At 55.0% G+C, this 24,744-nt stretch overlaps 2 protein-coding genes across 9 annotated transcripts; one reads left to right on the forward strand and one right to left on the reverse strand.

The window, feature by feature from the left end:
- Positions 1-328: 328 nt before the first annotated feature.
- LOC123393213 (collagen alpha-1(III) chain-like) lies at positions 329-2,367 on the reverse strand. Its single transcript, XM_045084551.1, has 2 exons — positions 1,426-2,367; positions 329-1,222 (listed from the first exon to the last, which is right to left on the reverse strand). Exons 1-2 carry the CDS (start codon positions 2,365-2,367, stop codon positions 329-331), a joined length of 1,836 nt encoding a protein of 611 aa, XP_044940486.1.
- ZBTB21 (zinc finger and BTB domain containing 21) lies at positions 1,052-19,159 on the forward strand. Of its 8 annotated transcripts, XM_045084451.1 has the most exons (4): positions 1,052-1,197; positions 11,387-11,755; positions 11,868-13,444; positions 14,045-19,159. In XM_045084451.1, exons 3-4 carry the CDS (start codon positions 11,881-11,883, stop codon positions 15,037-15,039), a joined length of 2,559 nt encoding a protein of 852 aa, XP_044940386.1. In that variant the 5' UTR covers positions 1,052-1,197; positions 11,387-11,755; positions 11,868-11,880; the 3' UTR covers positions 15,040-19,159. The 8 variants fall into 8 exon arrangements, with proteins under 8 accessions (XP_044940386.1, XP_044940382.1, XP_044940385.1 ...); XM_045084447.1 differs by having other exon boundaries at positions 11,868-19,159; XM_004762200.3 differs by lacking the exon at positions 1,052-1,197 and adding an exon at positions 2,149-3,091 and having other exon boundaries at positions 11,868-19,159.
- The last annotated feature ends 5,585 nt before the right edge of the window (positions 19,160-24,744 follow it).

Below are 24,744 nucleotides of genomic sequence, written 5' to 3' on the forward strand. Positions count from 1 at the left end.
TCAGCCAGGGTCGCGTGCGTGAACTCAGACTGGGGGCGCCTGGCGGGCGGAGTACAGCCCGGGGCTCTCGACCCCGGGGTCGGGCGTTCTAGCGTTACTACTTAAAAATAAAGTCTTAAAAAACAAATATATGGAAGACAAATTTTAAAATGACACTAAAAAATTAATGGACATTTGAAAAGCATTCACCCCGATTAAAATCTGTCCGGCGGAAGGCAGCCGGCTCGGCCGGGCCGTGCCCTGCGCACGGGCTCGGCGGGGACACACGGCGGGGACACAGGGCGGGGACACACGGCGGGGACACACGGCGGGGACTCACGGCGGGGACTCACGGCCGGCCCGCGGGGAGCGCCGGCAGCGTGACCGTGTCGCGTGTCCCCGCCCGCTTCGGGCCGCCGTGGGCCTGTGGGGCTCGAAGCGCGCGCGGCCCGGGAGCCTCCGGACGAGCAGGGACACCGGAGAAGGCGGTGCCGGCCACGGAAGGCGCAGGCTGCGTGTGGCCGCGCGGTGACCCGGCCGCCGCCCCGACCGGCCCGCGCACGACGGCCCGCGAGCCCCGTCCCCGCCGCCCGCTCTCCGGGTCCTTCCAGGGCGGCCGCTGCGGCGGGAGGACACGGGGGCGCGGGAGGTCGGGTCTCGCAGACCCGCAGCCCGTGCGCCCCCGAGGAAGGCCCGCGAGCGCCCCGCCCCGCCGCCCCGCGCCAGGGCCCGCGCCGGAGGGCCGAACCCCGAGGGGCGTGCGGGGGCGCCGCCGGGTCGCGCGGGCCGGGAGGGCCGGACCTCCGCGCCGAGCCGCCCCGCGCACCGCGGCAGGAGACGCGAGCCCCGCGGTGCCCAGGGAGGCCGCGGGGCGGCGGCGGCGGCGGGGCGGGCGCGCGGAGGACGCGGGCGCACGCGGACGCCAGGCGGAAGGCGCGCGCGGGGCGCGGAAGGACGCGGACGCCGACGGCGGTCCCGTCAGGCCCGCCCCCGCCCGCCCCCGGCGCGGCGCCCCGCCCTCTCCCCGCCCCCCGGCCGGCCGGCGCCCAATCACAGCGCCGCGCACGTGACGAGCGCTGCCTGCGATGACCTCATCCCTGGTGTGGGATGACGTCAAATTCAAGATGGATGGAATCACAGCGGCAGCGGCGGCTGCGGCGCGCGCGAGCCGAGTGTGAGCGGAAAGGGGCCCGGCGTCTGCCTCGGGGCTGGAGACCGGTGAGTAACTGTCACGCCCCTCGCCCTAGGAGAACGGCGGGGCCCCGTGGGAGGCCACAGTCTCCTCGCAAATCGCGGCCTTTCCTGACGTAACTCTGAGGTGATTTCTCTCCTCTTTTTTCTCTCCACCAGCGGGTTGCGGGCTCCGAGCGCTTCTGCGCGTGCGCGGGGCCCGGGCTCTCACCGAGCATGCCCCAGGCTCCCACGTAGCCGATTGTGCCTTCACACTGCGCATGCTCCTTGCCCGCACTTGGCCTCGCCCTCGCCAGTGCGCACGCTCCGTCCCCGGCTGGTCTTCCCTCGCCCGGCCAGGTGCCCCCCTGGGCGGGACGCCGCGACCTCGGCGCGAGCGTGTGCGCCGGGCGGTTGGGGCGCCTTCCGGCCGGGGGCGCGTGCTCCGGTCCGCTGCGGGCGTGGGGGCGCGCCGGCGACGCGGTGGGGTGTGCGGAGGCTGGGGGGCAGCGCGGACCCCGCACCTGCCGCCGCCTGCTCCCCGCCGCCCCTCGGTCCCGCCCCGCGGCCGCCGGCCAAACCCGGCCGCAGCCCACGTTGGCTTCGCGGCCCCGCCCCCGCCCGCCTCCGCGCCGGCCCCTTGCCGGACGCGTGGCCCCGCCGCGCGCCCCTTTCCCCGCGGAACCCCCGGGGGCCCCGGCGCTCGGACTCCCCGCCGCGGGCCTCGGTGCGGGGCTGTGGCGGCTCCGCACTGAGAGTCTGCGGCCGCGGGCGCTGGGGACGGGGTGGGTGGGGACCCGCGGTTCTGGGCACCCCCGCGCAGGGACCTCCGACGGCGGGAGCCCCGGGGGTTCCGTGGGCCGCTGGCCGCCCGGGCCGCTCATTTCGAACGGCTTCGGCGGCTGTGAAGGATCGCGGCCCGGGGAAGCCCCTCGGCCCCAGCGCCGCGCCCCGGCCGCGCCGCTCCGCCGGCCTGGGGCTGCGAGCTTGGAGAATGCGGCTGGAGCGGCGCGTGGACGCGCGGTGCTTCCGGAGACCGGCCGTCCCTCGCGATCGGCCCAGGGCGGGCCCGGGGCGCAGAGGTCCATCCGCCCCCGCTCGGTGCAGCATCCCGGGGTCCTTCCGTGCGGCGGCCGGCCGCCTGCGCGCCGCGGGCATCAGAGGGCATCGGCGGGTCACAGTGGTCCCGCAGTGCTCACAGGGAGCGCCGGGAGCCATCAGCCGGCCGCCTGCGCGCGGGGCTCGCGGGGCACAGCGGGCTCATCGACCTGGGGCCTCTCATGGGCAGTCGCTCGTAAACCCGTTCTGCTCGTCCACCTGTAGTGTCCAGTTGTCATTACTTCCAAATTTAAGTCCTCCCGGATACGGTGCTGGAAAGAAGGTGGAAATTTGGGGTGTGGGTGTGCTTAGTCATTCGCTCCGGCAACACGAGTCACCGAACGTGGGGTGAGGGGATCGGCCCAGACTTCAGGGAACCTAGCAGTGTTTGCGGCGGGCGATGCTGGGTGTGTAACCAGAGAGCGTTCTTGGGAGTCTCGGGGTGAGCAGGAGGTGACGGAAGGGACTTCTGGTTGTCCCCAGACCCACCACGGATGAGGGGAGCTGGTTCACAGCCGAGGTTTGCCAGGCTGTGCTGATGGGCTAGAGAGGAAAGAGGTTTCCGGTTTGGGGGAGCTGGTGGTTGGCACCACACCTAACCAAATAAGGAATGTGTGAGGACAGCAGATGTGGGTACGGGCGAGGGAAGCGGGCCCAAGTGCTGCCCTGGGCCTGTGGCGTTGGCTGGGTTGGAGGTGCTCAGCGGGCCCCTGCGGCCCAGGGAGACTGGGAAGCAGAGGTGCAGATGTGGGTGTCGCCGTCCAGCCGACCTGCCAGCACCAGGAGCTCCTGCAGAAGGCAGAGCTGCCGCCTGAGCTCCCTCACAGACGCCGCCGCCGGGAAGGTGAGCAGGTGCAGGGCTTGAACCGTGAGCTCCTCCGTTCTCTCCTGACCCAGCAGATACTTGCAGGCCTGTGCCAAGCGCCGGGGACACACAGGAAAGTAAGCGCGCTTCCTTTCGAGGGCTGTCACGAGGGAGGTCGACGGAAAAGCAGGTCACCCAAAGTAGTTGTGCCGTTCCTGCAGACCGGTGGCTGGAGCACTGTGCTGGTTCACCCAGGACTGAGCCATTGGCTGGGGGCGCCACAGGGGGAGCTTTGCAGGGATAGTGACCTTGGAGCTGGCTCTTCCCGGAGAAGTTGGCCAGAGGAAGGTAGGAGAGGCATGTTAGGTGCTGGACGTGGCGTACAGCTCGTGGGGGGAGACGAGACGGCAGCGAGTGTCCACCGAGGGTGGAAAGATGCGATGACCAGACTGTGAAGAGGCGGGTACGCCGGTCTGCGGAGTTCGGATTTTGTCCAGGAAGTAATAGAAAAGTCAGTGTAGTGTTGGAAAGGCAGTGATGGGGCCAGCGTTCCTTAGCAGAAGCAAATGGAAGGCCTCATCTGCACTCCTGCATTCAGGCTCATCAGACGATAGAAAAGTCAACGAGTTTGTATTGTGCAAGATGCCGTGGGGGACCGTGGGAGGACTGTCAGGAGACGTTAAGGAGATTCTTCGTCCTCACGCAGTCGGCAGCTCTGCTGGGGGACAAACCACAGATTCCCACGTCATGGGAGCGGGCCTGGCTGCGGCACCGGCGTTGGAAGGTGCTGGCTCGTTGCTAACTGAAGGGGTCCCGCCACATCTCTTGGCTAGCCAGGGCTCCCAGAGCGGTGCCCCAGATTGGCAGGCTTACTGGAAACGTATTCGCTCCCGGTTCTGGAGCCCAGACGTCCAGGGCCAGGCGTGGGCCGGGTCGGCTTCTCCTGCGGCCTGTCGCGGCTCGTAGAGGACCATCTTCCCTGTCGTCCTGTGTTTGGCCCTCTGTGTGCTGGTGTCCTCCTCTCCCGTGGTAGGGACACCAGTCAGCTTCAGGCACACCCTCAAGTCCTCATTAAAAGCAATGATGCCTTTAAAGATTCTGTCTAAATATGCTTGTTTTTTTTTTAAGATTTTATTTGACATAGAGACAGCACATGCCTGTGCATGAGTGGGGAGAGGGGCAGAGGGAGAGGGAGAAGCAGGCTCCCTGCTGAGCAGGGAACCCAGTGTGGGGCTCCATCCCAGGACCCCGAAATCATGACCCCAGCCAAAGGCAGACGCTTAGCCGACCGAGCCGCCCAGGCGCCCCTAAATACTCTTGCATTCTGACATGCCCGGGAAGGGGGGTGGTTAGGGCTTCAGCCTGTGATGCGGTGTGGAGAGGGGGACACACAGTCCAGCCCATGGCAGAAGGCTTACTGGAGGGACTGGACTTGAGCTGAGCTTTGAAGGATGATCAGCGTTCAGCTGAGTGGAGCGCTGGAGAGTGGTAGATGAGGCCTCAGACATTGAAGATACCGTCGTGGGAGCAGCAGGACACTCGGGTTGTGTCCCAGAGACGCAGCATCTGAAGCAGGAAGTCGTCGCGAGGGACTAAAGAAGGGAAAGAAAATTTATCGTTTGTGGTTTTTTTTTTTTTTTTTTTAAGATTTTATTTATTTATTTGACAGATCACAAGCAGGCAGAGAGAGGTGGAAGCAGGCTCCCTGCTGAGCAGAGAGCCCCACATGGGGTTCGATCCCAGGACCCTGGGATCATGACCTGAGCAGAAGGCAGAGGCTCTAACCCACTGAGCCCCCCCAGGCAGGCTGGGAAACTTTAAATAGTAGTTTGTGACCAGATTCACAGAAGTGTGGCATCTATGGTTTTAAATTTTTGCATTTTAACCTAACAGAGAACCATGTTTTCATTATTTCTTTTTGACGCAGCTCTTAGTGCTCAGCTAAACTATCACATCGAGGCATTTCCTAAGCATTCTCTCCAAACCCCTAGTTTCTAGGCAGTTACAGCACCCTGTGTATTTTCATTATAGTACGGCCTGAAGTTACCTTTGTCATTTCTCTTGTTCATTATCTCATTTACCCCACTAGAATTGGGGGGCCTTGTCTGTTCTTTGCATCCCGTATTTCAGGCTTGTCTAGCCATGCCTTGCACATAATAAGAGCTCAATAAATGAGGTGAATTCATAGGTGTTCGCTAGCGTGTACGTCCAGTGGGTGCTGGGAGCTTTGTTTAGGGAGGCTTGTCCCGCCGCAGGATTGTAGAGGAAGGACTTGGAGAGTGTGGCAGGAAGAATGAGTGACACTTGGAAAGGTATCGGTTAGGGTCCTCTAATAACAAGAACAGAAACAGTCTAACTTGAACAGAGCAAGGAGTTTATGACCGAGACAGAAGGCTGCTCCTGAGGTTTAAGGAAAAGCTAGAGAATTGGGCCAGGAAGTACGGAAACCAAGGTAACTGGCAGGAGTCAGCATGGCGGGCACCGGCCGGCTGCATTCTCAGACCTGTCTTCCGGGGAGAAAGTTTGTGGTCTGTGTGGCTTTGGTTGTGTGCCTGCCCCTAAGCTAGGACAGCACGGCTCATCGGATGTCCTCCCGGGATACGGGTGGGTCCTCCAGAGCCAAACAGAGAGAGGCGGCGCTGCGAGTCCAGGTGCCCGTGGTGGGCCGGAGCTATGTCACAACAGAGCACACCCGAAACTGAAGCCAGCCCCTCAGGAGAGGCTGAACACGGGGTGACGCGGGACCCAAGAGGCTGACACTCCTGCCCCAGGGGGATGCGAGTGAGGAAGGCTGGCTTCGAAATCTGAGAAGCCTTAGACGATGTCTGCGTTGTCCCCAAGTGAGTGGTCAGACCTGACTTAGAGCAGCGCTTCTTGTCTCCTTCGAATAATGAAATCGGGGGAGCGTCAGGCCTGCATCCAGATGTGAGGGTTCGGGGGATCGGTGTGCGTGTGCTCCAAAGTCACGTGGGCGCTTTGTTTCCGACGAGGTGTTGGCTTTGTGACGAGCTCCCCCTGTGCGGTGTGTAACGGCTGGGGCTGTCAGCACCGTCCAGCATTCCCAGGGACGGCGTGTGTGGAGCTCGGGTTTAGGCTCACGTTCTGGATGTAAGCAGACGTTTTCCTGTGGAAGTGGTGCCAAGGGTTTTCTGGGCCCGTCTTGGAGCAAGTTGGACTCACAGTGTGCCTCAGCTCTGACACCGGCCTGAGTTTTACTCTCCAAAGCTTGAAGGTCAGTGACGTCATCTCGGCCCCATCCCATCTCCCTTCCCGGGCCCCTCACTTACCTCCCGGTGTCCTTTTTATCCCAGTGCTGAGCTGTGCTTCGTTTTTTCCTGCACATGTCACCGGAATGCTCTGTATTCCAAAACTGGCTACCTTCCCTCCAGCCCCTAAAAAATCTTAGTTCCTTGATGTAACATTGGTGTAAAGAGGAAATTATTTGCATTCAATTAATTTCTATGAAGATACGAATCCCTGCTTCTCTTGGCATTTAGTACCTGAGGAATTTAATATATAATAAATTGGTATAAAATAATTCTGGTATAAAATTGGTATAAAATAATTTTCTGTGGTTCAGTGGCAAAGGGCTTTGTGGCTGTGCTGGGGAGTTGGAACTGGGGGCCCGTGTAAGCATTTAGTAGGATTTTCCAAGCCCTGGTGCCATCGGCTGTGTGTTTCTGAGAGGGATCTCTAGTAGGAGTGGAAGAATGGACCTTCGCTGTTGCGGGAGTCCGGGGAGCCGGGAGTCCCAAGTCTTCCCTGCTGTCCTCACTGCGCACTCCCCCACCCTCCACCCGGTCACAGTCCCTGCTTCCCGACGTCCGTGTGCTCGGGGCATCGTCTGTATCCATCATCCTGTTCGATTTTTGTGTCTCCGTCCTGCCGCGGCAGCGTGTGCGGCTGGATGGCCGGCGGTCGGCCTGCTCCCTCCTGTCCCGTCACCAGCATCTCTTACGACTGATAACACTCGGTACCATAAACCTTCAGGAGAGCAAGGACGGAACGTGCGCCCGCCGCGTGGGAGGCGCCGCAGACAGAGCTGCTCGCTCCCCGTGAAAGTCCTGTGTGGCGAGTAGGGTTCGCCCCGGGGACAGGCTGAGGAGCTATGACTCGGAGGGATCAAGTGATCTTACCAGGGTGCGCACCAGGGAGCAGAGCCAGGACCGGAGACAGACAACGATTTGAAGGTCTTGTCCGCGGAGCTGTGAGGTCTGTGAGTTGCTGACCGCAAAGATTCCCATTTTGAAACTTCAGGAAACAGCACGAGATGGGAAGGGTTCAGGCCGAGCCCGGGGAGGTCTGCGTGTACGGGGATGCGGGCGGCCGCACGCCGGCCGGTGTCAGTCTGGCTTTCCTGGGGGGTTTCCGCTGAGCTCTTTCTGTCCACCGTCAACAGCTCTCCGGCCCGCATGTCACCCATTTTCCTCTTCAGAGCGCCGGGGGCTCTCACTATGACTGCAGCGACAGCAGGGACTCTGCCCGATGAGTCAAGTGGAGATGAGCAATGGAAAGGAGTGGGGGGCGGACTCGGGGGCAGCACGCACTTCGGGTGAGGGCGGCTCGGCGTGTGGTGTGCGGACTCGTGCAAGTCCGAGGTCCCGGTAGTCCTCGTTAAAACAGGTGAGAATCGGGGGTTTCTTGAGCCGGTTCCCCGCAGCCGCAGCCCCTGGCCTGAATTTTGCTTCGCCGCTCGCCTTCGATGGGACCTTGAACAAGTCACTTGACCCTCTGGCCCCAGGTGTCTCATCTCTGTCGTGATCCTGGTGCGTGCCTGTGAGGGTGGCCGGAGCTCTCAGTGCGGGGCTGAGATGGCAGCAGTGGTGCGTGGTCGAGGAGGCGCCCGCAGGGCCGTGGCTGCCGGGTGGCAGTTGGCGCCCGGCCGAGCATCACGGGTGCCACTGTGGCATCGCTCGCACTCACGTGTCCGGAGTGTGATGGGCGTGACCCCTCTCCGGGCAGGCCGTCTCGCTGAGGACTCTGAGTGGAGGGTGAGCCGAAGGGGTCGCCTTACACGGTTTTCAGGGACAGCGACGACTTCCCATGCAGCCCACCTGTGACTGACTGGTTTCCCCCGATTCCCAAATGTCTTCATTCAAAGACTATGGGAGCCCGTGGTTGAAGGGACTAGAAGCAGTGATTCAGAACACAAGCAGGGGTCACAGGAGCTTGAGGAAGGCAGGAGGAGGAGCTTCTCTGAAGCGTTGTTTGGGCACACGGCAGGAGGCTGCGGGCGACACGTGCGGTCGCATGTGCTCCGTGTCCAGGGACGCGGCGGTCCTCATGGTGTCGTCCTCACACACCTCCTTCGCCCGCGCTTGTGCCTTCAGGTGTCCTGTGTGTCTTCGTTTGGAGTCCCCCAAGAGCCGACCCCGAGCCACGGGTTCAGAGTCGGTGTTCATCTGTGAGATGATCCCGGGAAGCACAGGATAGGTGGCAGGGAGAGAAGCAAGAAGGGAGACCCGTGGAGAGTTCGTTATCCAGGGGCGCCTGGGGGGCTCAGTGGGTTGAAGCCTCCGCCTTCAGCTCAGGTCATGATCCCAGGGTCCTGAGATCGAGTCCCGCATTGGGCGCTCTGCTCAGCAGGGAGCCTGCTTCCCTTCCTCTCTCTCTGCCTGCCTCTCTGTCTACTTGTGATGTCTGTCAAATAAATAAATAAAATCTTTAGGAAGAAAAAAAAAAGAGTATGTTATCGAGCCAGGTGCCTGCTCACATTTAGACACCAAACCGAATTCCTGAAAGAGAGCTGAACCAGTTTCCCCCAGAGCTTCATGTCCAGTAAGGACACCCTTCCAGCGCTTCCAGTACAATTCTTAGAGGTGTCGTTAATGCCTCACCTTCTTACCCACTCAGGTCAGTCCATTAGAAACCCAGATAACTGCCTTGGCCTCCCCTGCCACCTCTGTCCAGGCACCACCGGGTCATTGTGGATGACTGGATCGTTGCTGTAGACTCCTAGCTGGTCTGGGCCACAGTCCTGTCTCAGCTGCCGTGTTGCTGCAGGCTCCTAGCTGGTCTCCCAGCTTCCACCATCCCATGCCCGCTAGGATCCATTCTCAGCATCAGAGCTAGAGTGATCCTTTAGAAACATAGTTCGGGTCCTTGTCATTTTCCTGCCAGAATCTTCCAGCGACTGCCCATTTCACCTGTGGTGGAGAGCTCGGTTTTCCTGTGCTTACTCAGCCCCGCAGCGTCTTAGCGGCTCTCTGCTCCAGCCCTGCCCTGACCAGCTCTTCCCTCCGCGTGCAGTGCTTGTCCCTTGGGATTTTCGTGCCCCCCCCCCCTTGCCTTCTCCAGACCTTCTTGAGTGGCATTTTGTTGAATGAGCGAATGGATGCGTGACTTGCAAAGTTCTGGTACAGTTCGTAGTGTGTCTTCAGTGTAAATCTGTGTTCCCGTTTGCGTCTCCCCAGAGCATCCTGCGGTAGCTGCGGCTCTCCCTGTTTGCAGTGGGCGACACCGAGGTGGGTGTCAGCAGCGCTGACGTCACAACCCTCTTGACCCCGGTTCATGGGGGGGAGTAGGAGCACGGTGTGCGCGCTTGTGCGTGTGGACCTGAGCACGTGTGACTGGGACTGACATTTTCCACTCCGTCCTAGTCAGTTTATGATGTTAATTGCTAGTTTCTAATCACTAAACTTTTAAGAGACCCTTTTTGAAAAATACTTGTCCGTGCTATTAACGCTCCATCTGTGGCTTTTTCCTGTGGCAGCATCTGAACTGGGTTTCTCATGGCGGTTAGCGCTCTAAACAGCATGTGGTGCGCGGCCGAGCTGTAAATGGGGCCTCACAAGTTGTTTGCTTCTCTGCTGGCCTCTGGGAGAGATGATCGGGCGAGCATAAGTAAACGCGATCCTGGAGACATGTAGCAGGGTTGAGGGGAAGTTAAAATGGCTAACGGGAAAGGAAGGACAAAGCTCTCTATCAAGCAGCGGCAAACAGAGGAATTAAAATTTGGCGCTGCTCTGGAGCCAGCTCAGGTCGGAATGAGCAGAAACTCCGTGCGCTCTGACCAAGGCGTCTGCTTGGGGACATTGTCCCTGATTGTGGTTGTGTCTCGGAGCCCATTAAATTCAGTCAGCGCCATAGTGGGGAGTCAGAAGAGCAGGAGAGAAGTTCGTGCACCATGCTTGGTCGTTATAGGCCCGTGGCCCAGCACACGCTTCTTCGTGGGCTCTTCGGAAGAGTCCATGTGCTGGCGGACCAGCAGAGCTTGAGCCTTTGAAACCAGAGGAGAACTTGCCCGTGTCCTGGGTGCCGAGGTTGGTACATGTACAGCCTGCCCTCCAGAGAATGAGAAACCTGCCACCAGCAGACCTGGTTACTTTGAATCCATTCAAAAGTAAATGCCGTAACTATTTTATTTTATTACTTTTTTAGAGCAGGGAGAGCCAGAGGGATAGAGAGGGAATCTCAGGCAGGCTCCACGCCCAGTGCAGAGCGGGACCCAGGGCTCGATCCCACGACACTGAATCTCAGGCAGGCTCCATGCCCAGTGCAGAGCGGGACCCGGGGCTCGATCCCACGACACTGAATCTCAGGCAGGCTCCACGCCCAGTGCAGAGCGGGACCCGGGGCTCGATCCCACGACACTGAATCTCAGGCAGGCTCCACGCCCAGTGCAGAGAGGGACCCGGGGCTCGATCCCACGACACTGAGATCGTGACCAGAGCCAAAATCACGAATTGGACGCTCAACCGACTGAGCCCCCCAGTGCCCCTAATCGCCGTAACTGTTTTAAAGAAGACACCACAGTCAAAGCAGAGATGAGGTGTTCTAGCAACAGAAGCCCGAGTGAAGGGTCGGCTTTGGAGAGTCTGCGATTGTCTCTGTGGAAAATGGCTTTCCCTTTGTTGAGAGCCTGGGTGGCATTAATAGGGACCTTTTTCTTTGATACCGAATTAAATGTTTGCCTTGTACGAGATGTTGGCCCAGCCAGCCTTTGCACCAGGGCTAAAGGAGGGCACAGTCGCCCCACCCGTTTCGTGCGAGAGGCCTGGCGCGCAGGGGGGAAGGCGGCAGCCTCTCACCCCGGCGCCTGTGCCCGGGCCTGCACCGTCCACCAGGCCTTCCCGGCTCACCTTTAGAATGGAAGAGAATGACAGTGACCTCTCATTTCAGACCCTTAATTTGCAAGGAGCAGTAATTGTGTTTCGATCGGGACACAGTTTCCTCTGTGCTGTCGCGGGAAACGGGAACTGGTCAGAGAACAGCACTCGGGGCGGCAGGGTTAGCCTGAGAAAGCAGCCAGGCTCTCCGGTGTTGAACATTCTGATCTTGGCTAAACCCTGTGATGTGTGAGTGATCTGTAAGTGAAATTCTTTCTCTTTCCAGATTCTTCCGTGTTTTTAAAGGTCTGGTGAGACGACCCCCCCTGCAACCCAGGGGTCACAGTTCACATGGTGGATAAGTGCCTCCCGCGATAAGACTGACTTCCTTTCAGAATCCCGGCCTTAACAGCTCTGGCTCTTTGTGCTTCCTCTCCGGAGAGAAAGGGCTAGAACCAAGCCTCAAGCAGATGGGACCCCTAATGTGCAGACCTCTCCTTGCAAACCGTGCTTCTGCCCAGCCGCCGAGGCCCGGCAGCCCCCCGCTGGTATGAGGGCACCGGAGCCGCGGTCCTCCGTCCCAGAGCCGCTCAGCCAGTGACCGGCGCGCCCTGTGAGCGCCGAGCCCCCTGCGGCCGCTCCTCGTGCTGTCCAAGTAAGCCCGTTCGCCCACGGGAGCGCAGCTGGGGTCCCGCCGGGGAGGAGCGCCCCGTCCCGCGGAGAGCTCTGGCCGCGTTTCCCCAGTAACCGTGCACTTTGTGTTGCAGGTGGGCGCCCGCGATGGAGGGGCTGCTGCACTACATCAACCCGGCCCACGCCATCTCCCTGCTGAGTGCCCTCAACGAGGAGCGCCTCAAGGGGCAGCTGTGCGACGTGCTCCTGATCGTGGGCGACCAGAAGTTCCGAGCGCACAAAAACGTCCTGGCCGCCAGCAGCGAGTACTTCCAGACGTTATTCACCAGCAAGGACAGCGAGTCCCAGACCGTCTTCCAGCTGGACTTCTGCGAGCCGGACGCTTTCGATAACGTCCTGAACTACATTTACTCCTCGTCCCTGTTCGTCGAGAAGAGCAGTCTGGCGGCCGTGCAGGAGCTCGGCTACAGCCTCGGGATTTCCTTCCTGACCAACATCGTCTCCAGAACCCCTCAGGCCCCCTTTCCGACGTGTCCCAACAGGAAGAAAGTATTCCTCGAGGACGATGAAAGCAGTTCTCAGAAGAGAAGCGTCATCGTCTGCCAGAGTCGAAACGAAGCCCAGGGCAAAACTGGGAGTCAGAACCAGCCCGACCTAAGCCACACGGCCCGGCCCTCCCCGAGCACCACCATCAAGACTGGCCCCGGTAAGCCCCACGTCCCCAAACCGGCCGAGCCGCTGCCCGGCTCGCCGCTGGCCGAGAAGGGCTGGCCGAGAGACGGCTCTGTGGGCTTCGCGAAGGCGGCGGAGCGCACGGGGCCTCTGGAGGACCCCGGCAGAGGCGGGCTGGGGACGCGGAGCGCGCCGCTGTCTTCCAGGCCCCCGCAGGACAGGGAGGCCGCGGACGATAAACTCCCCAAAGGCAAAGCCATCGAGCTGGCTCTGAAGAGACCGCGGCCGCCGGTGTTGTCCCTCGGAAGCGCGTCGGAGACCCCGTACGTGCTGAAGGAGGCGCACAAAGGAGGAGGTCCGGGCGAGGACAGGAACCTGCTCTACTACTCCCAGCTGGGGCTGGCGCTCCCGTCCGGCGGCGCAGGGCCCGGGAAGCCCGGCATCGACAGGAGCGGCCCGCTCGTCAAGAGTCTGCTCAGACGCTCGTTGTCCATGGACAGCCAGGTGCCCGTCTACTCGCCCGCCATAGAGCTCAAGTCTTCCCAGGGGCCCTCTTCTGGGGCGGGCGAGGTGCCGGGGAGCGTGTTCTGTGCCCTGTCTCAGAAGTCGTCTCTGAAGGAGTGCGGGGAGAAGGCGGCCGTCGACGAGCGGAGCCCCGCGCCCCCGCCGCACCGCCTCAGGTCCTTCAGCGCCTCGCAGTCCACGGACAGGGAGGGCGAGCCGGCCGTGACCGAGGTCCGCATCAAGACAGAGCCCCGCAGCCCGCTGTCCGACCCGTCTGACATTATCCGTGTCACCGTGGGAGACCCAGCCGCTGCCACCGCCAGGGACCTCTCCCTGAAAACCGAAGACGACCAGAAGGACATGAGCAGGCTCCCGGCAAAAAGAAGGTTCCAGGCGGACCGGAGGCTGCCACTGAAGAAGGTTAAAGAGGCCGAGCACGGGTCTCCGGTGTCCGAAGACAGCTTCGAGGAGGGCTCCAGCACCCCCCTCGCCGATGCAGAGTTTCCAGATTCTGACTTGAACAAGGATGAATTCGGTGAGTTGGAGGGAACAAGACCCAACAAAAAATTTAAGTGCAAACATTGCCTTAAGATCTTTAGATCGACAGCAGGTCTTCACCGGCACGTTAACATGTACCATAACCCAGAGAAGCCCTACGCTTGCGACATCTGTCACAAGCGGTTTCACACCAACTTCAAAGTGTGGACGCACTGTCAGACCCAGCACGGCATAGTGAAGAACCCGTCACCGGCCTCTAGTTCACATGCCGTTTTGGATGAGAAATTCCAAAGGAAGCTGATTGACATAGTGCGAGAGAGAGAGATTAAGAAGGCCCTGATCATTAAGCTGAGGCGCGGCAAGCCTGGCTTTCAGGGCCAGAGTAGCTCCCAGGCCCAGGCCATCAAGAGGAACCTGCGGTCGCGAGCCAAAGGAGCGTACGTCTGTTCGTACTGCGGAAAAGCCTACCGCTTCCTCTCACAGTTCAAGCAGCACATAAAAATGCACCCGGGAGAGAAGCCCGTTGGCGTCGGTAGGGCCGCCAAGCCCAGAGAGCACGTCTCTCTCGAGAGGCCGGTAGAGAACAAGGAGGTTTACCAGTGCCGCCTCTGTAATGCTAAGCTCTCTTCTCTTCTAGAGCAAGGAAACCACGAGCGCGTGTGCAGGAACGCCACCGTTTGCTCCTACTGCAGCCTTCGGTTTTTCTCGCCCGAGCTGAAGCAGGAGCACGAGGGCAGGTGTGAGTACAAGAAGCTGACGTGCCTCGAGTGCATGCGCACCTTCAAGTCCTCCTTCAGCATCTGGCGGCACCAGGTCGAGGTCCATAACCAGAACACCATGGCGCCGGCCGAGAACTTCTCCTTACCCGTCCTGGAGCACAACGGGGATGCGACGTCTGCCGCCAGGCCCCCGGCGCAGCCCGAGCCCCACAGGGCCAACCACGCGGTCACTGCCAAAGACGACAACACCTTCAGCGACTGCTCGGAGCAGGTGAACTTCGACTCGGAGGACTCCTCCTGTCTGCCCGAAGACCTCAGCCTCTCCAAGCAGCTCAAGATCCACGTCAAGGAGGAGCCCGCCGAGGAGGCCGAGGAGGAGGCCCCCGAGGCCCGCGCCGCCCCCAAGGACGCCGGCTCCAGCAAGGACGCCAGCCTGTGGCCCTGTGAGAAGTGCGGCAAGACGTTCACGGCGCACAAGCAGCTGGAGCGGCACCAGGAGCTGCTGTGCTCCGTGAAGCCCTTCATCTGCCACGTGTGCAACAAAGCCTTCCGCACCAACTTCCGGCTCTGGAGCCACTTCCAGTCGCACATGTCTCAGGCCACGGAGGACTCGGCGCATAAGGACTCGGAGGCCTGCCCCGTGCCCACAAACTCTCCGTCCCCGCCCCCGCTGCCCCCGCCTCCTCCGCTGCCCAAGATCCAGCCCCTGGAGCCCGACAGCCCCACGGGTGTGGCCGAAAACCCCGCGCCCGCCGCGGAGAAACTGTTTGTGCCCCAGGAGTCCGACACGCTCTTCTACCACGCGCCCCCCCTTTCTGCGATCACCTTTAAGAGACAGTTCATGTGTAAACTGTGCCACAGGACATTCAAGACGGCTTTCAGCCTCTGGAGTCACGAACAAAGCCACAACTGAAAGGCCGGCCCTTCTCACCTGTCGCGGAAGGGGCGGTGGTCTCCAGAGCGCGACCTTAATTGGAAATGTGCATCAGAAGCGAGATATTTTTCAAAAGAGAATAATAAAGCTTGGAAATTGTTACGCTTGAATAGAAGTTGGAGGTAAATTGATACTAATTAGTGATGATGTCCTCACTCAGCCTAGGAAGACTAAAATCTGTCGTGCGTCGGGCGTTTCCGTCACGGGATGATTGGACTTCATTCCTGTTGAAACGTGACTGATTTCACTTGTTTGCATGGTTCCTCATTCCACGGTGTCAGTATAATCTTCTCCCGGAGGTGGTCTTGGTTTTTTACCGATTCACAGTCAGTGAAATACGGTTCAAGTATTTCTTTTGATTCTGTCAGACGCCTAAGTTCTAGTTCAATCTCGGCCACGTTCCGAAGGCCACGGCGTGTCGGGAGCAAGTGAGTATAGTTGGTGGCCTCCAGTTAGATCTTAGGGTACTTTAGCAATAAAACAATGATAAGCCTCAACTTTATTAATAAGTTATCCTGACACTTGATAACAATAAATATTTGGTATTTTGTGGTCCTGTAAAAAAATTTTTTGTATGAAAACAGTGAGAAATTTAAATCAGCAATAGGCATATTTAGATTTTTACAAAGTAACAAAAGCTTGCTCTTGGGTCATTTACCATAACTCCTGATGGAAGATTTGGGAAATGAACACGTGAGGGTTTCTGGAAGGCCGCCAAGCCCGTTAACTAAAGCTTCTGTGGCGACAGGCGTGGTCATCGCGACCACTGTGCCATCAGCATGGGCCTCTGGTCTCAGCTCTGACCGGCGCTGGAAGGGCTGGCGGGTTCGGTCTCCTCCGGTTCGTGCTGTCACCAGTGGGGACATCTGAGTGCGTCGGGGACAGACAAGAAAGGTAGTAGGAGGCACGCACTCCTTTTGAGTTGAATTGTGTTAGCGGAATAGTGAAGGTTGGGACATAGGCTTAGGTACCTCGGTCCCACGCCCCCAGTCCGGACATCTGCTGTGAGTCCCGAGTCAGCACGGAATCCCCGAGATGGGCCCCGGGGGAAAACCCCGCGCAGGGTCTCCACGCGCTCTCCAGACCAGTGTTCGTAGTGGTCCGTTTCCTGCCTCCGTTTCTGTTAGGATTTGTTGGAGTTCGCTGGGGTGAGATGTTTATAGTGCGGCCGTCCTGCTCCGAGTCACTGCTTTAGCGTTCCGTAAATCTGTGTCAAAGCACTATCGAGGGTCCAAAATGAGTTTCGCTACCTATTTCGGCCCATAAGGTGTGGGCTGCCGTTTTTTTTCTAGTTTGTATAAGTTGTAATTAAAAGGCGCTTGTAGGCGTTCCCCAGAGCTCAGCGGGTATTTCTAAAGGGAAGACTCTTTCACTGGTACAGGCGAGGGGTTAGGTATGAACAAGGGGAGATACTGTTGAGACCGCAAAATCTTCCCAAGCCAGTACTATATGGATGAAGGCTCCCAAGTTTATTAAGTTCTTTTTTTTTGCAAGCTCTTCTCTCAAAAAAATAAATAAAAAAATAAAAAAAAATTACTGTGACTAAGAAATAATTTGCTGAGTCCTTCAGTGTGTACCGCTGTAGCAGAAAAGAGCTCCGTCCTGCTCTGTCTTGTCCCCCACATCCCGCGCCAGCAGTAGGAAAGACTCTCTCAACTTCTGATCGAGACGCAAGCATTTTCATAAAATGCTGACTGGCTTTGCAGATCAGAGAAATCGCATGTGAAATTTTGCCTTTTGTTGTTTTCATGTGAAAACTATGACAAGTCACAAAATATCCGAGTGGCCCCTTCCTAATTTTGTTCTTACCTAAATTTGCTGGAGAAAGGAAAAAACGAAGCTGCAGTAACCACTTACTGCCCTCTTCATATTTTCTTGAAGAAATCTATGCATTTTAAAGATGAAACTAAAGCGTGTGATGTTTCGAGAAACATCTAGGTGGCTTATTGTTCATTGACTTAATTCCCTGCATAATGTGCTGTTTTCTTACTCTGAACACCTTGACAGCTGTCACTTCTTCGAAAAGACAGTCTCCCTCAGAGCAGTCCTTGCTTCTGGGCATCAGACCGTGTGCGGTAATTCCACGGCACACGTGATCTGGGCATTGTAAATCCAGTATCCCAGCACTTGAACCTTTATGCTACGTTTTTGGAGATTTTTTAATAATGTTAATCAGTAAAAAAAAAAAAAATATTTTTGATCTAAATACAGGCTCAGCTTATCTGTTAGATTTTGAAAATTGCCAGTGTTTTGTCTCGTTCGTTTCACGTTTTTGTCTAGGCAAGGAGCGTTAAGATTTCAAGTAAAATTTTGAACCAAAAACATTTATAATGCAGTTCTGGGTTTTCTATTACTTTTTATACTCTACCTTCAAAGCGTCAGGCTGAAAGAGTTTATTTTGGTGGTCAAGAAAGAAAATAGGCTTCCACTCATGTAACTATTTTTAAAGTTTGGAAGTAAAATAATGAAAGACACGCATCGCTCCGTTTAAAAATGTTGATCTCACACAGCGGGCAGACCCTCGGTCTGTGAGACAGGTTGGTCTTTCATTGTTAGGACTCCGGCTTGTAAAGGTATTCTCGAAAACGTTGTTTTCTGATTAGAATTAATTTTTGAAAATGTAGAAAATCTCATTATTCCTTGTAAGTATTCAGGCTGCCTTTTTTTACGCAGTTGTGGAAAAGAATGTAAGATGTTTTAATATATTCTTTGTTAATCTGAGAACTTGCTATTGAATCATTTTCTTCGTGTGGGAGAGGGAAGAGGAAAAACCTAAAAACACCTTTTTATCTAAGTCAGCAATGGAGGTTACAAATAGTGTGCATTTTTTATAGTAATATTTCAACTTTAACAGAATATTCACTTTTAAAACTAGTTATGGCTAGTGTGCATTTATTGTTTTATCAAAATCTCTAAGAATTCAACCATGATGTCACTTTTGCATCTGGGGGGCAGGTGTGTGGTTCTTGGTTTTCCGTTCTGGAGCGGATCCCTAACAGCCTTTTAAAAAACACGCTCCAGTTCCTGTCCATCAGGAGTGGTCTTCCCCACGCACGCACCGCTGGTGCTGACGAGGGGAGAAACTGGACGACCAGAATAAAATGTGCCCTTCTGTGGAGGCAGGGGGTGTCTTCCTCTGCAGGCCAGTGGCCCGTCCAGGGGAGGGAGACAGGAGAATCTGTGTGTGTGTGTGTGTGTGTGTGTGTGTGTCTGTGTCTGTGTACAACCAGAATCCAGAACCATAGGAATTAAAGGCATTTGAATTTTCTCACCACAAAAACAATTAAATGTCATGCATAGCAGGTTTCTTGATAAATTGCACTAATTCATATTGGGATATTACAAGTCCATTTTGTCGATTTCTGATTCCTCATTGATGTTTTTTGTAGTAATTGTGAAAAGTTATTTAAATAATGCTAGTACATTTAATAAGTTCTTTAACACTGGCTTTTTTTTTTTTAAGTTTTAAAAAAAAAAAATAGGGTTTTCTTTTGCGGCTTTAGCACTTTAAGAAGTTTTATGTTCCCATCATGGTTAACGTGCTTGTTCAGCGCTTCTCTGCGTGTTCGCTTCCGCGTGGCGGGGGACACTGGCTGGTCGCGTGTACGTTCCGGAGGCGGGGGCGTGGGTCGGTGTCAGGGTTTTCAGGAATTCCAGAGACCGTTGTTTGGGAACCAAAGCATTTTACTGTAAATCTTGAAAATAATTGAACTGAGTGCTCTCTAGTCATTTATTAGTGCTGTGGTCAAATTTTCCACAAAGTTATACTTGGTTAATGTTAATTTTCAACTGGGGATAATTTCTTATTGACATTAATCCAATACCTTAAAACTTTTCATTGAGTAACACTTACTATTAAACAAATGTGGTTATAAACAGATTGTGTATATTTTGTTGTCAGATGCGTTAGCAGACTAAATCATTGTTTGGTTTTATTTAGGAATGAGCTTTGGGGAACTGAAAACTCCTGGTCCGATAGGATTTCTATCTAACGTTAAACCATTGCTTATTTGTATCCAATTCTGTTGTCCGTTTCCTTTGCTTACATCTTGACTACGAATGATTGGAGTCAATAAATTTGTACTGTACTTTGTTTGGAGTCGTGTCTCATTGCTGTGTTCCGGACGTTGGCGGCCACGGGGAGTAGCGTGTGCACTTCTGGGAGTACAGAGGGGGCCGCTGTGGGGGGATCTGGGGAGTAGCCCCTGAGCCGGGGGAGGTGCTGTGTCCCAGCGCGTCCAGCTTGCTTGGATAACTGGGTTTGCGCTCACAGGTCGGTCGCCCGGCCGCCACAGGTAGGTGATCGCTAGAACCTCACGTAAGCGACGACCTCACCCACCCACCTCTTGCTTTACTGGTCGCATTAGTTTGAAAACAGTCGTGGGGCCACCAAACGGGGTTAATTACCCCACACTGACGCTTCAGCATAGCAATTGATAATCTAGTTTTATTGCCTGATTTTCACGGCTTCCAGGTCACCCTGACCAGCCCTTTCCGTGATCCCGGGGCAGACGGCTTCTGTGGTGCCCGCTTTCCCCGGTTCGGAGAGCCAAGCCGCAGCCATCTCTAGTGACCACCACCAGGCTGACCGCAGGCAGGGAAGGGGCTGGTCTCGGGCTCTCTTCCTCGCCTGACCCCCTAGACCCATCTTGGGGGCCTCTGGCTAACGATTCTGTGATTGCACGGCACCCCAACAAAAAATCCGTGCGACCTGTTACCCTGACGGCCACCACACGCTGTTTTGTTGAAAATGTTCCCTGGGCCCTTTCCTTTGTAGTAATTGCAGCCTCTTCATGGGCCTGTCGCGGTCCCATGGCACACACTCAGGACCGCAAACGGCCGTGGTGGTCAAGTCGCGTCTCCAGTATGTGATGCGTTTCCCAGCCAGAGGCTCCCTCGGCTCCGCTGAGCCCGTCAGCTCCATGAGCTGGGACGGTTGAGCAGCAGGAATTGCTCATCCCCGGCGGGTGTCTGGAGGGCGAGCCTCCCGGAGCTGTCCCAGGCGCGCTTTAAAACCTGGGTGCCCTGTGACGGGCCATCAGCCCCCATCCTCCAAGGTAGGGTCCCCTGGCCAGTGCGTCGTCCCCACCCCTGCGTTCTGCCCGGCGGGATGTCTTTGCTCCCATCCACGCGGGCTAGATCACTTCCAGGACACTCTTCCGACCCCTGTCCACCTGCTCCTCACCCCAGCTCTGTTCCCACAAAACCTTCCAAAGAGCCCTGTCAGCCCGTCGCCACCTTCTGGCCTGTGCAGATGTGTTCTAGAGCAGGGCTCTTCTCACCTCAGCAAGCGCCCGGCAGGGGAAGGCGGTGTATGTTGAGTCTCAGAAAAACCGTGAAGAAAAAACCTTGCCGGATGCAGCAGCCAGCCAGCAACCAGCCGCTCCTTCTCGGCTAACACTGGAAGAACCTTGCCGAGTCTCTCTGCCTGTATCCCCAGACCCCGATTCGGCTGCTCAGAGACCCAGAGCGTATTTTAATTTTTTAAACCGTTCTCAGTAAGCCCGGGGAAGAACGGAGGCGTTCGGATGGCTCAGATGGAAGAGCCCCTCGCCTGTTGCAAATACGGCACACGCGGCTGTCCTTGTTCCGGGGGTGTGGCCGGCGGCGTGTGTCCCTGGCCCGGCCACAGCGCCCATTAGGTCACCCTGGGGTGGGGGATTGTCCGGATAAACTCATGCGCCAACCTCAGAGCCCCGAGGGCTGTGACCAGCGACTGCCGGTGGGTTGTGGTACTGCCGGCACGTGTCTATGCAGGTGTTGGTAAACCAGGAGCAGCCCCGTTTTCCTCTCGCGTGGTGTCACCGTCCCCCGTGCTCAGACAGCCCAGTCCTCTCGCCTCCCTCAGTTTGGAATATTTCTCGGGGTTTCTTGGACGTTCATAGCCCTGATCGTTTTTGAGGATTATGGACCAGTCGTGTTGCAGACACCCCTTAATAAGAGTTTGGTGTTTCCTCCCGACTAGACCCCAGTTATGCATTTTTGCCCCAGAACGTCACGGAGGCTGCGACGGTTCCTTCCCTCTGGACCTGCGCGTGGCACGCACTGCCCGTGTGCGGCCACGGGGAGGCACTCTTTGTATCGCTGCTGTGGGTCTCTCCTGCACGCCTTCTCCCCTCTGCAGTTAATAAAGATTCGGGGGGACATTTTCGGGCTATGGAGAATCCCATTTTTCATCTCCATTTTCACCCCCTAGTTTTAGAATCTGTTGATGGGGTTTGCCTGAATTCCTTGTTTTTATGGTCATTGCCACATGGGCATTTTCTGCTACCGTCACGACTTCTTCATTTACCCGTGTGCTCTCTGCTGCAAGAAGAAACGTCTGTTATTCCCATTAACTGGTTGGTTGTTTCTGTGTTGTGGACTCCGGAATTCCCAGTCTGCTGTAGGGGCTGTAATCAATCACCGTTCTTCTTTGTTCTTCGAGGCTCAGCTATCCCAGATTTAACCAATGGGAGCTTCAGCCTGGCTTCTCTGACCTGTGACACGTCCCGCTTGCCCTTGTATTTTCCTGCTTTCTCACCCCTCAAGGTGTTCCAGACTCACCTTGTCCTTTTCCTACCAGAGCTGCAAAATCGGGCATTTCTCTGAGGATGCTGTTTCCTTTTCATGGAGAACAGCGTTTGGAGACCAGTTTCTGGACACGAGGTGGGCCCACTGATGCGAGGTGGCAAGGTGCACGTGCACCGGTCCTTCAGGGGAGGACTCACTCACAGGGAAAATGCACACACGTGCGTGCACTCACACAGGGACATCTGCATTTATCTCTGAATCTTCTAGACCTATCTGGATATGTGCGAATCTCTGAGTTCCCACTGATAGCTTCAATTCCAACCCCGTGCCAGATGGTCCGTTCCACGGCTCGCCCTTTCCATACTTATGCCTTCCCTCTCTGGTGGTGACAGACTAGCCTCCCGTGGCCTCAGCCTCCCCGTGTGTAGCCACCTCCAGCCCCTTACACCTGTCATCCACATGCCAGCTTCCTGGGGAGCTACCTAATGGCTTTTTCTTTTTAATGATTTTTTAAAATTTCTTTTCAGCATAACAGTATTCATTATTTTTGCACCACACCCAGTGCTCCATGCAATCCGTGCCCTCTCTCATACCCACCACCTGGTACCCCGACCTCCCACCCCCCGCCCCTTCAAAACCCTCAGATGGTTTTTCAGAGTCCATAGTCTCTCATGGTTCACCTCCCCTTCCAATTTACCTCAACTCCCTTCTCCTCTCTAACTCCCCATGTCCTCCATGCTATTTGTTAGGCTCCACAAATAAGTGAAACCATATGATAATTGACTCTCTCTGCTTGACTTATTTCACTCAGCATCATCTCCTCCAGTCCCGTCCATGTTGCTACAAAAGTTGGGTATTCATCCTTTCTGATGGAGGCATCATACTCCATAGTGTATATGGACCACATCTTCCTTATCCATTCGTCCGTTGAAGGGCATCTTGGTTCTTTCCACAGTTTGGCGATGTGGCCATTGCTGCTATAAACATTGGGGTACAGACGGCCCTTCTTTTCACTACATCTGTATCTTTGGGGTAAATACCCAGGAGTGCAATGGCAGAGTCATAGGGAAGCTCTATTTTTAATTTCTTGAGGAATCTATACTGTCTAGAGCAATATATACTTTTAATGCCACCAGCATCAGAATTCCACCAGCATTTTTCAAAGATCTGGAGCAAATAATCCTAAAATTTGTATGGAATCAGAAGAGACCCCAAATCACTAAGGAAATGTTGAAAAACAAAAATAAAACTGGGGCATCATGTTACCGGATTTCAAGCTTTACTACAAAGCTGTGATCACCAAGACACCATGGTACTGGCATAAAAACAGACACATAGACCAGTGGAACAGAGTAGAGAGCCCAGATATGGACCCTCAACTCTATGGTCAAATAATCTTTGACAAAACAGGAAAAAATATACAGTGGAAAAAAGACAGTCTCTTCAATCAATGGTGCTGGGAAAACTGGACAGCTGTATGTACCTAATGGCTTTTTAACAAAGAGAGAAAGAAGACAGGAATGGAGGGAGGGAGGTCTGTCTTATTTGTCTTTTCTCCTTTTAGTTCTACAGTTTTTCTTCGTGTAGTCTAAGTACTCTGATGTTAACAGCATCCATGTACAAGGTTGATTAGCCAGCCCCATATTATTTTTTAAATGAGCTTCTTTATCTACTGTGAAACCTACTTTGTTTTTATTAATATAACTACTCCAGCTCTCTCCTGACAAGTTTTAACATGGTACATCTTTTCCATTCTTTCACCTGTGTCATTACGTTTAGTATGTGTCTTGCAGGCAAGCATATATTTGGGTACCGGTTTGGTCCAAGCTGACATCCTCTGCCTTTTAGTCAGAGTGTTTAGACCATTTACATTTAACATCTCATCATTCATTTCCCACTTATCCTGTCCATTCTGTGTTTGTGGTTTTCCTTCTTCCTTCTTTTGGATTAACTGAGTTTTGGTTTTCTTTTTTTTCCCCCCTAACGATTTATTTCTTTTAGGAAGAGAGAGCACGGGCAAGTTGGGGGAGGAGCAGAGGGAGAGAGAGTATTGTCAAGCAGTCTTCCTGCTGAGTGCAGAACCTAACATGGGGCTTGATTTCATAATCCTGAGATCATGACCTGAACTGAAATCAAGAGTCAACCACTTAACTGACTGAGCCATCCAGACCCCCCCCTTGTTTTTCTTTTTTAAGATTCCATTTCTCTCTTTTATTCTTATGATCTATAACTTTGTTTTATTATTTTAGTAATTATGTTACAGTTTATAGTATACATCTTTGCCTTATCACAGTCTACCCCCCAAGGAATATCAGACCACCACCTATGTGTGATGCAAGAATGGATGGCATATGTGACCACCTATGTGTGATGCAAGAATGGATGGCATATGTGTCCTTTTCTCCCCTCCTAGTCTCTGCGCTATGATTGTCAGATGCTCCCTTCTGTGTATGGTATAAGCCCCATAATACATTGTTACTGTTTTCACTTTAAATAGTCAATTAACTGTTAAAGGAATCCAATTATTAAAAAACAAGTATTTCGATTTACCCATGTAAATTTCCATTTCCGGTGCTCTTCCTTTCACCTGCAGACCCAAGTTTCCATTTGGTGTCAGTGTCCTCCTACAGACGTGAACATCAGTATTTCCTGTAGTGTAGGTCTACAGGTGCTGAATCCTTTCAGCCTACGTGTGCTAGAAAAGTCTTTATTTTGCCAATCCCGTAGGATAGTTTTGCTGGGTATAAAATTCTAGATGGATAGTTCTGCTTTTTTTTTTCTTTAAGTACTTTAAAGATGTTGCTTCTAGCTTGTTTCTAGTTTGAATTGTTTTAGAAATCTGCAGTTCTTGTCTTTGTTCCCCTATATGGAGGGTATCATTTTTACTCTGGCTTTTTAAAAATTTTTCTCCTTATTACCAGTTTCATACAACCATACAACCTATGATGTACCATGGTATAAATTGTGTGTGTGTGTGTGTGTGTGTGTGTGTGTGTGTGTGTGTCCATACCCTCTTGGGTTCATTGAATTTCCTGAATGTTCGAATTTATAGCTTTTTATCAGATTTGGAATTTTTTTAGCCATTATTTGTTCAATTTTTTTTTCTTTCCTGCCCTCTCCTCTCCTTCATGGACTCCTTTTATTTATTAGAACATTTATTAGGCCATTTGA

The sequence above is a fragment of the Mustela putorius genome, unplaced genomic scaffold (genome assembly GCF_011764305.1).
Source record: "Mustela putorius furo isolate JIRA1106 unplaced genomic scaffold, ASM1176430v1.1 tig00000765_pilon_pilon_pilon, whole genome shotgun sequence".
NCBI classification, from domain to species: domain Eukaryota; kingdom Metazoa; phylum Chordata; class Mammalia; order Carnivora; family Mustelidae; genus Mustela; species Mustela putorius.